At 38.7% G+C, this 12,587-nt stretch overlaps 1 protein-coding gene across 1 annotated transcript; it reads left to right on the top strand.

Annotated features, from left to right (window-relative positions):
* The first annotated feature begins 2,362 nt into the window (after positions 1-2,362).
* Positions 2,363-4,470, top strand: LOC116684675 (uncharacterized). The gene is made up of 3 exons (XM_032510153.1): positions 2,363-2,877; positions 3,049-3,365; positions 3,543-4,470. Exons 1-3 carry the CDS (start codon positions 2,363-2,365, stop codon positions 3,896-3,898), a joined length of 1,188 nt encoding a protein of 395 aa, XP_032366044.1. The 3' UTR covers positions 3,899-4,470.
* Positions 4,471-12,587: the final 8,117 nt, after the last annotated feature.

Here is a 12,587-nt window from a genome sequence, read left to right as displayed (position 1 = left end):
AAGTAACGAAGTACAAAACTTCGTTACTGTACCAAGTAGATTTTTTCTGATATTTTTACTTTACTTTACTACTTATTTTTGTGGCGACTTTTTACTTCTACTCCTTACATTTTTACACAAATATCGGTACTTTCTACTCCTTACATTTTACAAAATGGCTCGTTACTTTAGTTTTTAATCATTTCAATGGAGTTACCGTGATTATTTTTTTTCGCGTCATCAATACCAAATTCAATCTAATTGGACGGGAATCTACGTTGCATTTGACGCACCACTACAAGAAATCGACGGATTCGGCGGCATTCATTCGCGTAAATCATTGCAGCTTGATGGCGGGGCGTTAGCATTGTAGTATGGACGACGAGATGATTGAAAATGACACAACGGAGATCCCAGAGATTCGGCAGAAAAGCAGCAAGACATTCCTGATCACCCTTGGCCTTATCTGAAAGAGATGTTTGACATAGTAGGCATCAAGAAGACTCCTGGGAATGTGCTGCAAATTGTGCCAACCAAAACACCATGAACTGCTGGCTTTCAAGAATTCACCATCGATTTGAAAAAGCATATAGAGGTAATGCATATTTTTTTGTTATCAAAAGCTATTTGTGGTTTGTTGTCTTTATTAAGTGTACGTTAATGGTCAGTTATATTTGTTCTCCTGCTAGCTATCAATGCCACCATGCCCTGGTGCTCTAGCATTTTGCTAGCAAGTAACTCAAGTGACGTTAGCTAGGTTGCAAGCGTTCACTTTATTTGAAATTCTAATACCAGCTGGCTGATACAATATCTAACTGTGTAGCTTTATGTTACAAACTAATTCAGTAATTTTGTTTAGTGTAATAGTGCTGTAGTAACGTTTCAACGGCGTAATATAAAGCTACGTTAAAAAGCAACTCCATATTGACAAAACTCTGATTTAAGCTAGCTGCTTCTTTGCGACCTTATTTTTTTAGCCTTTTTACTCTCCAGAAACATGTCGACCTGTTCAAAATGGACTCTAACATTTTTTACACAACTATGAATGCCGAGACAAGAACGTTGAGGGATGAAGAAGAAGCCCCGGTTAAACACAATAAACAAGCCTTATCACTTTTACAAACCACCATGTTTGATTGTGGCTAGCTGTACCAAGAGGCGAGGAAAATAAAAAATTACTTGTTTTTCGATTATGGCTGTTATTGTCCCTTCGTGTAGCTGTCTGTTTTCGAGACCACTTAAGTTAACGTTACTCGGTCTTGTCTCAAATCGACTTTATTTTAGGCTAATGTTAACGTTAACGTCTCAAACCTCCCAGACGTAAGTTAGAGGACTCATGTTTTTATTTCAAGACTTTACTTTTCTTTCAAACTGTGTGTGAGCTGGTTAAGGGATGTGGGGAGCACAAGTTAAGAAACGTTACATTTGTACCTTATGACCCTTGCTTGCACTCCACAGATCAGTCAGTCAGTCCCTAGAATCAAGGATGACATCAATCCAAAGTTTGACTTTGCTAGTCATAAATAATTTGCAGATTCACACAAAAGAAAAAAACAGTAATAGCTGTCAAACAGTTGATATAACAGTGCTTTACCCATTCAGAGGTAGAGGCTACATGTACAGTGTATTGACATGTTAAGAAATAATTATGGGCTATGTATGGCTATGCTGTGATATTTTGCTAGTTGAAATTATACCAAGATATAGGTTTTAGGCCATGGTGCCTAATGTTTCACATTTCATAGTAAGTTACATCAGACAGTCTTGGCTACATCACTGAACAATTTGTTTTGTGTGTTTGTGTGTTTGTGTCTGTATTTTCACTCACAGAGGATGCATGTCAATCATATGGAGAGATACAGAAAGCTCACTTCAGCTGTTCAGAAAAGAAAGTCAACCCCGGATGCAGGCCCATCACCCAAACAACCAAAGTTATGGGAAGCCAAGAGAGTGTCACAGGTCAGTGTGGATAAAGGAATCATTGACTTCGTCATTCAAGGGCTACACCCACTCAGTGTAGTTGAGCAGCAAGGATTCAGAGACCTTCTGCTTCTCCTCCAGCCCAATCTAACAATTATGTCTCGTGGCACTCTTAAAAACAAAGTGGAGAAAGCAACACAAGAAATGAAAAATAATCTGAAATTTGCCCTGAAAAAAATTGAGGTTATCGCAACCACCACAGATTGCTGGACCACACACCGACGAGGTTTTATAGGTGTCACTGCGCATTGGCTAGATAGTGCAACTCTGCAGAGGCGCTGTGCTGCCCTAGCGTGTAAACAGCTAAAAGGGTCGCATACTTTTTCTGCCCTTGCTAGTGCTCTCAACGATATACACGTGGAGTACAACATCCGAGAAAAGATTGTTTGCACAACAACTGACAATGGTTCAAATTCATAAAGCCTTTAGAGTCTATGGTGAGCTGGATGAAAATAACAATCCAGATACTGCACTTCAGGGTGCGAGGGAAAGTACGGGAGGAGGAGGAGAGAGTGATGAAGAGGAGGGGGGAGATATCACAGGTGTCGAGTTTGTTGAAGCCGGGGCAACATTGGATGAAGATAATGGCTTGGAATACCAGCTGCCAAAGCACCAACGTTGTGCATGCCACCTTCTCAACCTGATCTCCACTGCTGATGCCTTGAAAGCAAATGGAAATCCAGTGTACAAGCGGCTGTCTCGTTCAGCATTCTCCAAGTGTTCAAGTCTGTGGAGCAAAAGCTCAAGATCTACCACAGCCGCTGAAATCATAGAAGATAACTGCAAACTTCAGCTCCTGAGGCCAAATGAGACACGGTGGAACTCCCTTTTCTTTGCCGTGGAGAGGATTGTGAGAATCCTAAAGGAACAAGGAGAAGGAGCAATCACAGCTGTCTGCAGTGCGCTAAAGATACCTATGTATGTACTTACCATTTTATTTTGTAGATTTATTGACTGCAATATGAGGTAGCTTTATATTTAGATAATGTCTTGCAGTTAAGGATGGGTTTAAAATTTCTTATTGAATACTTTGATTCCCACTATGAATGAAATTCTATATTCATTAATTGTTTTTGTTTTTATTGTCAGGTTCACTCCTGTTGAGCTTGCGTTTCTGGCAGAGTATACCAAGACTATGAGCCCAATTGCAAAGGCGCTTGATGTTCTCCAGGGAGAGGCCAATGTACAGATGGGATGGTTGGTACCTACAATAACACTACTCCAGGCGAAGCTCCAGCACCTCTGCATTTCCTCCAAGTCCTGTCGGCCTTTGATTGAAGCACTTCTAGCAGGGCTTGAAAAACGTTTTGGACAGATGCTTACAGATCCAGAGCTAATTGCCGCTGCCATTCTCGTCCCCAAATTCAAGACCTGCTGGACAAGTGATGAATGTATCCTAAAACTGGGTATGTCTTGCAATGTTTACTTTACACTTATAATAGTTTAAAGTCCAGCATTTGAAGTATCCCTAACGTAGTGCAAACAAAATGGCAATATTTATGTAATCATTATATTTTTTGTTCAAAATAATGTTATAAACCATCTTAGAGTGTTGACATCTAATTGGTTTTTGTGTTCCATAGGCCTTGACTACATCAAAAGTCACCTGAAGGAACAAGTTGTGGTGAATGAAGGTGATGCGTCCCATTCTTCGGAGGAGGAGGACTTTTTTTCAGCAATCAAGCACTCTAGTTCCCAAGAAAATACCAAACAGCTGGAGACCTACCTGGGGTGTCCAGGTGATACAATGGATGTACTGAAGTCTTTCCCAGCAGTATGCCACCTGTCATTGAGGCTTAACACGGCACTACCTGCTTCCGCTGCCTGCGAGAGACTGTTCAGCACTGCAGGCCTGATTTTTACACCAAAAAGGGCCCGTGTTGATGCCATAAACTTTGAAAAACAGCTTCTTTTGAAGCTAAACAGAGATTTCTGGTAGTTTTGGATTCTTTCTCTATATCATGCAAACACACATTCACATTGATACCCATGTGTGTACACACACACACACACACACACACACACACACACACACACACACACACATGCTAAAAAAAGGTTCTGTTTGTTATGTTGCCTTAGAAGTTAGTTTTGAAGGGTCTTGGATGTTCATCCTACATCAAGCACACACAGACTTTGAGCTATTCTGTACATTTGATCACTTGCAGTCTCTCTCTCCATGTCCGAGATTTTTCTTTAACATTGAGCTCCTGCTCTCAATGGGAAAGCCTTTTCGTTCAAGACTTTTCCCCAGTGTAACAGAGTTTTTGTTTAGTTTGATGAAGGTGGTTGGCCAGCTATTTTATAGAGAAAAGTGTGTAATTTGTGTGCAAATATACAGTATCTAAAAACACGTTTTAAAAATCCACTGTCCTACACACAATTAAGTTATGACACTTTAAGCATTACAGAAGGTCTGAATACCCTTGTTGCTCCCAAGTTCTTGAAGGGATTCAGGACAAATCCATGTACTGCTACAGATTTGTGGGCATACATCACTTGCCATTTGACTTTTCCTGGATGTCAATTGTCTATTTGCATATTAATAAAAAAAAAGTAATGCAATGCACATTGAATTTGTAATTTCTCCAACTTTTACAGCACTTGTAAAAATAGACATTACCCTTTTATTAGCACTCTATTTTCAAAGCTTTACTAGCTGTCAGTTCATTTCTAATACGCTGCTGCCATCCGTTAGTTGCAACTCTAAAAGTATGGGGAACTTAGTTAATGTCTGTTTAGTAATTCATGTTTTATCCTTTATTTTCTTTTCCCAGAAGCCATGTTTGAGCACGCACACATACATGCAGAGTCCAAATGTTAAGGGGAAGATTAAAAAAGAGAGACTGGGTCTGTGAATTCTCACAGAATCACAATTGAATTCATATCTTGCTAATGAGTCAGAATCTTATTAACCTGGAGTCCCAGTCTCTGTCATACTAATCATATATGTGATGTTTTAGGCCTTTTGGCAGACATCCATTTAAAATGTAGGCAACAGCACATCAAAAGCATAAAAAGTGGTTTCTACTTTTACTTTTATACTTTAAGTAAATTTTCAAGCCCGTACTTTGTTACTTTTACTTGAGTAAAGAAGTTTAATCAGTACTTCCACTTTTACCAGAGTATTTTTTAACACAAGTATCTGTACTTCTACTTAAGTACGGAAAGTGAGTACTTTTGGCACCTCTGCTTGTGACTCTGAAGCGGTGTGATCCGACGCCATTTTGAGAGCTTCTTTGTCAACGCGTTCCCGCCGCTTTCCGTCTCGGTTCCTACACTGTGACAAAAGTCTGTATTAAATTAAAATATAATGAACATATTATAATGTCAATAAGCAGAAACACTGGGCGATTAAACTGGGACAAAACAAAAACCCCAGTAACCGAGATGCTAGCTAGCTAACGTCGGCGGGACCTGGGGTGAAGATCAGGGGTTAAGATGGCGGTCGATGGCCGACATCAAGTAGTCCGAGTTGAAACCGGGTTTCACGCTTCGCGGGCCCGCAGGCTGGATGACAGCTCCAGTATCTACGGTAAAACAGTTAGTAATCACATTTTCACTTTATTTAGGTAAGAAATTACAACTTTTGAAATGAGTTTTACACTATAAACTGTAAAAAGTTAAGTTTAAAATAGCCAACGGTCTGTAGCTAAGTTGGCGAATATCCTTCCGCGGTGGAGCGTAACAGCGTTAATAACGCAGTTTTAAAGTTATAATGTAGTTAAATAAAAGCTCGTTGGTGTGTGGGTTGTATGCCGAAGTGTCTTGTCTAAATTCCTCATTTAATTAAATCCTCACTCATCTTTGTGGAAGGGGAGGATTCTTATGAAAAAGCTAAATACATATATATTGTGTGGTTTAATTAATGGAATATAGTTGGGCGATTTTCCCTCATACAATATATAATGTCATGTTTCGGGGATTAACTATCAATAATCATAACAACAAAACACACTGAGGACACACGCTAAACTTTAAATAGGACCCGAATACTTTGAGATAAACTTTAATTTCTCTGCCAAATCTCGTTTAAAAACAGTGTGTTTTACGGCGCATCTCTGCACCGAGCACTGTTGTGTTTAGTAGAGGTTTTACGGATAAAAGTTACAGTTTCGCCAAAACACAAGCTCGTTGGTGTGTTGCTTTTATGCCGAATTACTAAGACTAAACCCTCGATTACAGAACATCCTTATTTATGTTTGGCGAGGTGAGAATTATTCATGAAAAAGCAAAACTAATATAAATTATGATACTTTGTTAATGGAACATGGTTTGGTGATTTCCTGGCATAAAATAAAATAGGATGTTTTTAGTGGATTAGTTGTGTTTAAACATTACAACAATCCACATCAAGGACACATGAATAAATATTAAAAAAAAGTCGCTGTGACTAATATTACATCTTCTGTGTGTTTCCTCCATGTTCAGTCAGCGACGGCACTATAGTCCCCGTTTTATTTTGAAAATCCGGATCCACCGGTAAGTCAACGCGGAGTAGTTTTGGAAACTTGTTTTTTCACTTGACCGAGCGGACTAAGAATTAAAAGTTTAACGGGGAACCCTAGAATCCGTGAAAATATGTTTTTTTAACCGTGGGCTGAGACTTCTGGACCCCACCGTGACTATCTGATTTTATTTTGGGGATTATGGGCGATGCATTAACCGACCAGCCTTAATGAGGATGGACATCTTTTATCGCGGGGACGGTGGTTTACCTGGGGCGGAGATCAGAGGTGAAGACGGGGGTCGATGGCCGACATCAAGTGGTCCGAGTTGAACCCGAGTTTCACGCTTCGCGGAGCCATTAGCTCGATGACAGCTCCAGTATCTACGGTAAAACAATTAGTAATCACATTTTCACTTTATTTAGGTAAAAAAATTACAACTTTAGAGATGAGTTTTACACTATAAACTGTAAAATTGAAATTGAAATTAGCCAACGGTCGGTAGCTCAATTGGCATATCACTCCGCGGTGGAGCGTACCAGCGTTAATATCGCAGTTTTAAATGTATAATATTATAATATAGTTTAATAATAGCTCAATAATGTGTAGGTTGTATGCCGAAGTGTCTTGTCTAAATTCCTCATTTAATTAAATCCTCACTCATCTTTGTGGAAGGGAGGATTCTTATGAAAAAGCTCAATACATATATATTGTGTGGTTTAATTGATGGAATATAGTTGGGCGATTTTCCCCGCATACAATATATAATGTCATGTTTCGGGGATTAACTATCATTAACCATTACAACAAAACACACTGAGGACACACGCTAAACTTTAAATAGGACCCGAATACTTTGAGATAAACTTTAATTTCTCTGCCAAATCTTGTTTAGAAATAGTGTGTTTTACGGCGCATCTCTGCCACCGAGCACTGTTGTGTTTAGTAGAGGTTTTACGGATAAAAGTTACAGTTTCGCCAAAATACAAGCTCGTTGGTGTGTTGCTTTTATGCCGAATTACTAAGACTAAACCCTCGATTACAGAACATCCTTATTTATGTTTGGCGAGGTGAGAATTATTCATGAAAAAGCAAAACAAACATAAATTATGACACTTTGTTAATGGAACATGGTTGTGATTAATGTTTTGTGTTTTATGTTCTGCAGCAGACCGCAGCGCCCCCCCATCCTCTCCACACACGGTCTTAGACTGACATCTGGTGGTGAGTGCGTGTAACTGCATTTGATTTCATTATTTTTAAATAGTAAAACAATTTAAATAGAGTTAAAATAGCAGCTCCTTTATTTCAATATATACACAGACGAAACTCAAAAAATTAGCATATGGAGCAAAAGTTCATTCATTTCAGTAATTCAACTCAAAAAGGTGAAACTAATATATTCTATAGACTCATTACATGCAAAGTGAGATATTTGAATCCTTTATTTGATATAATTTTGATGATTATGGCGTGCAGCTTATGAAAACCCCAAAGTCAAAATCTCAGATAATTAGCATATTACATGAAATCAATAAAAAAAAAAAGGATTTTAAAGACTTTAACCCTTGTGTTGTCTTCCCGTCAAAATCAACAAAATCAGAACTTTTCTTTCCTTTTTAACAAGTTTTTTTGTCCCATTTTCTAACACGTTGTTCAGCGTTTGTCACTTTTGACGTTTTCAACACTACGTAACACTAACTTATTAACTTTAGTTTTAAAGTTATTTTTGGAATTTAGGGTCTTTAAACCTCATTTATAGGAAATTATCCCTAATGTTTGAGTTGGAAAAGCAGAAATTAGGAATTATTGAGACTAAAATGAAAGGAATGGATGTTGATGATAATCACAGACTGGAATATGTCAACTTTTACTCAACACTATTTATATTTAATACCAATACTACTTTATATATAAATACATATAATACTAATACTATTTCAACAACACTTCAATTTGTTTTACAATGCTATAAAATAGAATAAGGCTGAATCCCATTCCTTCCCCTTACCCCTACCCCTTGGCCCTTACCCCTACCCCTTGGCCCTTGAAACCAAGGGGTAGGGGTAAGGGGTGAAAACATACCCCTATGAATTGGGACACCACTTGGTGACATCACCATACAGTATTGATCACAAACCTCCAAGATGCCGTCTAGGTCTGTTGATTGTGTGGGTTTGGACAACAGTGTTATATATTTTATAGTTATTTTAGGTTCACTTTGGTAGTGCAGAGTACTTATCTGTGTAGTACTTAGGTCTGTTTGCAATACAAATGTGTATACACATGCATCATGTGTACATATACATACATATACACCCTGTATACATGGTGTGTGTATATCTGTTTCAGTTATCACCGTTTTGAATGTCATTGATGTTCACAAAAACATTTTGTTGACAAAAATCTGTCTTTATGGTGATAAATTGAACATAACAGGCAAAAACGTTACATAAAATAATGTTACAGAACCATTGTCAACTATTAGAACCATAACTAACATGTCGCACACAATAAAAGGCACTCATATGTGTAAAACTAAAAAAATACACACAAGACCACAAACAAACTACACACACACTACACTGTTGTAACTACAGCTGCTCTGATATTCCAGACCAGTCTGGAGCCTTTTGGCCAGTAACCCCCCCTCACATATCATCAGTGTCCCATATCAAAACCAACAACAATATAACAAGTGCATGAACAATGAACAGGAATTAATTAAATATTATTACAATAATAGTAGGCTACCAATGCAATAATGAATGGGTACAACATGAACATATGAATTAGAAAGTCTGCTCGTTTGCAGCCCCAACCTGGATCAGCTGCTGTGTCCTCCTGTGTCCTCCTGTGTGAGACAGGGCGGTATATGTTAAGCACGTAGCGATGTATCATAGACCGTTAATATATATCTAGCTATACAATCTATGCGATCTATACAGTCCATTCAAGGCAGAAATATGTGGGACTGTTCAACGTTAGCGTTAGCGATTAGCGTTAGCGATTAGCGTTAGCATTGCAAGCTAGCGATTTTTAAAAAGTTTCAGTTAGGAACATGGGTACACATGTACAGGACTGCATAGACCACAAAACAAGACTGTCGTAACTTTTTAATCAATTATTTAAAGCTGAAAGTACTTACATTCATGTGTCTCTCTGGTTGATGCAGCAGCCACACACTGCCTGTGTGTTTTCTAGTGAGGTCGCGTCCACACTAGATCCGTAGGGGTATACAGCCCTTGATCCATGCCCTACCCCTAGCTCGTAATACGTATTGGACCGGCACTAGGTGCCGCGTGAACGCGCAAAAGGTAGGGGAAGGGGTAAGGGGAAGGGGTAAGGGGAAGGAATGGGATTCAGCCTAAATATTATACTATACTAATACTGCACTATACTATATATTATACTGTACTAATACTGCACTATACTATATATTATACTGTACTAATACTGTACTATACTAAATATTATACTGTGCTAATACTGCACTATACTAAATATTATACTATACCAATACTGCACTATACTAAATATTATACTGTACTAATACTGCACTATACTAAATATTATACTATACTAATACTGCACTATACTATATATTATACTGTACTAATACTGCACTATACTATATATTATACTGTACTAATACTGCACTATACTATATATTATACTATACCAATACTGCACTATACTAAATATTATACTATACTAATACTGCACTATACTAAATATTATACTATACTAATACTGCACTATACTAAATATTATACTGTACTAATACTGCACTATACTAATATTATACTATACTAATACTGCACTATACTAAATATTATACTGTACAATACTGCACTATACTATATATTATACTATACCAATACTGCACTATACTAAATATTATACTGTACTAATACTGCACTATACTAAATATTATACTATACTAATACTGCACTATACTATATATTATACTATACCAATACTGCACTATACTAAATATTATACTGTACTAATACTGCACTGTACTATATATTATACTATACCAATACTGCACTATACTAAATATTATACTATACTAATACTGCACTATACTAAATATTATACTATACTAATACTGCACTATACTAAATATTATACTGTACTAATACTGCACTATACTAAATATTATACTATACTAATACTGCACTATACTAAATATTATACTGTACCAATACTGCACTATACTATATATTATACTATACCAATACTGCACTATACTAAATATTATACTGTACTAATACTGCACTATACTAAATATTATACTATACTAATACTGCACTATACTATATATTATACTATACCAATACTGCACTATACTAAATATTATACTGTACTAATACTGCACTGTACTAAATATTATACTATACTAATACTGCACTATACTATATATTATACTATACCAATACTGCACTATACTAAATATTATACTGTACTAATACTGCACTATACTAAATATTATACTATACTAATACTGCACTATACTATATATTATACTGTACTAATACTGCACTATACTAAATATTATACTGTACTAATACTGTACTATACTAAATATTATACTGTACTAATACTGCACTATACTATTATTATACTATACCAATACTGCACTATACTAAATATTATACTGTACTAATACTGCACTATACTAAATATTATACTGTACTAATACTGCACTATACTATACATTATACTGTACTAATACTGCACTATACTATATATTATACTGTACTAATACTGCACTATACTATATAGTATACTATACCAATACTGCACTAAGGGCAACCTGCACAATTGGTTTATTTACATTTTAATATATTATTATTATTATTATTATTATTACAGTTGAACATTTTGTTTCCCTGTCCTGTATATATGCAAATATTATTCTTATGTTTGATTCCTATTATTGTTATTATTATTGCATGTGTATTGTATGTATATTTTTCCTAGTATGTCGTTTATATTTATATTCTGTGCTGTTAGACTCATGTACGTGTGATGCTGTAACACCATAGTATTTTTGGGGATCAATAAATATCTCTCTACCTCTTAGTATAGTTGTAAAGTGTAGTTCTGGTCTAGTGTTGGAGGACCCGGTTGTAGGTTTTTGTAGCTCCTAAATGGCCGCACCATGGATGTTCACGGGCTCCCTGCAACACGTTCTGACGCTACACAGTGGGAACAACCTGGTGCGCGGAACCTCCACAGGAGGTTTCATCGCTGAGAAGCAGAAGATCCGAGAGGACGAAAGACTGCGAGCCACCAGGATCTCTCGGTATCTTAACGCACCGCTGATCTGCAACGAGTCCTGGTAATCACACAAATCCATCAACAATGAAAGGCTTGAAACGTTCCAGCGTCACTGCCGAAAGACCAGAAGGACCCACTTTCTTAATCAAACCAACACCTTTGAGATCCAGGACTATGTGGAGGGACGTCCAGCTGGGAGGAGGCCTCGGGGAAGACCCAGGACTAGGTGGAGGGACGTCCAGCTGGGAGGAGGCCTCGGGGAAGACCCAGGACTAGGTGGAGGGACGTCCAGCTGGGAGGAGGCCTCGGGGAAGACCCAGGACTAGGTTGAGGGACGTCCGAATGGGAGGAGGCCTCGGGGAAGACCCAGGACTAGGTGGAGGGACGTCCAGCTGGGAGGAGGCTTTGGGGAAGACCCAGGACTAGGTGGAGGGACGTCCAGCTGGGAGGAGGCCTCGGGGAAGACCCAGGACTAGGTGGAGGGACGTCCAACTGGGACGAGGCTTCGGGGAAGACCCAGGACTAGGTGGAGGGACGACCGGCTGGGAGGAGGCCTCGGGAAGACCCAGGACTAGGTGGAGGGACGTCCAGCTGGGAGAAGGCCTCGGGGAAGACCCAGCACTAGGTGGAGGGACGTCCAGCTGAGAGGAGGCCTCGGGGAAGACCCAGGACTAGGTGGAGGGACGTCCAGCTGGGAGGAGGCCTCGGGGAAGACCCAGGACTAGGTGGAGGGACGTCCAGCTGGGAGGAGGCCTCGGTGAAGACCCAGGGCTAGGTGGAGGGACGTCCGAATGGGAGGAGGCCTCGGGGAAGACCCAGGACTAGGTGGAGGGACGTCCAGCTGGGAGGAGGCTTCGGGGAAGACCCAGGACTAGGTGGAGGGACGTCCAA

The sequence above is a fragment of the Etheostoma spectabile genome, unplaced genomic scaffold (assembly GCF_008692095.1).
Source record: "Etheostoma spectabile isolate EspeVRDwgs_2016 unplaced genomic scaffold, UIUC_Espe_1.0 scaffold00019438, whole genome shotgun sequence".
NCBI lineage: Eukaryota > Metazoa > Chordata > Actinopteri > Perciformes > Percidae > Etheostoma > Etheostoma spectabile.
This window is presented reverse-complemented; position numbering and strand designations above follow the sequence as displayed.

Bases quoted from the DNA above. Each gene is read 5' to 3' on its own strand.
- LOC116684675 (XM_032510153.1), top strand. From the start codon at position 2,363: ATGGTTCAAATTCATAAAGCCTTTAGAGTCTATGGTGAGCTGGATGAA. The intron at 2,878-3,048 runs GTATGTACTTAC...TTTTATTGTCAG, and splicing joins AGTGCGCTAAAGATACCTAT to GTTCACTCCTGTTGAGCTTG. The intron at 3,366-3,542 runs GTATGTCTTGCA...TGTGTTCCATAG, and splicing joins TGAATGTATCCTAAAACTGG to GCCTTGACTACATCAAAAGT.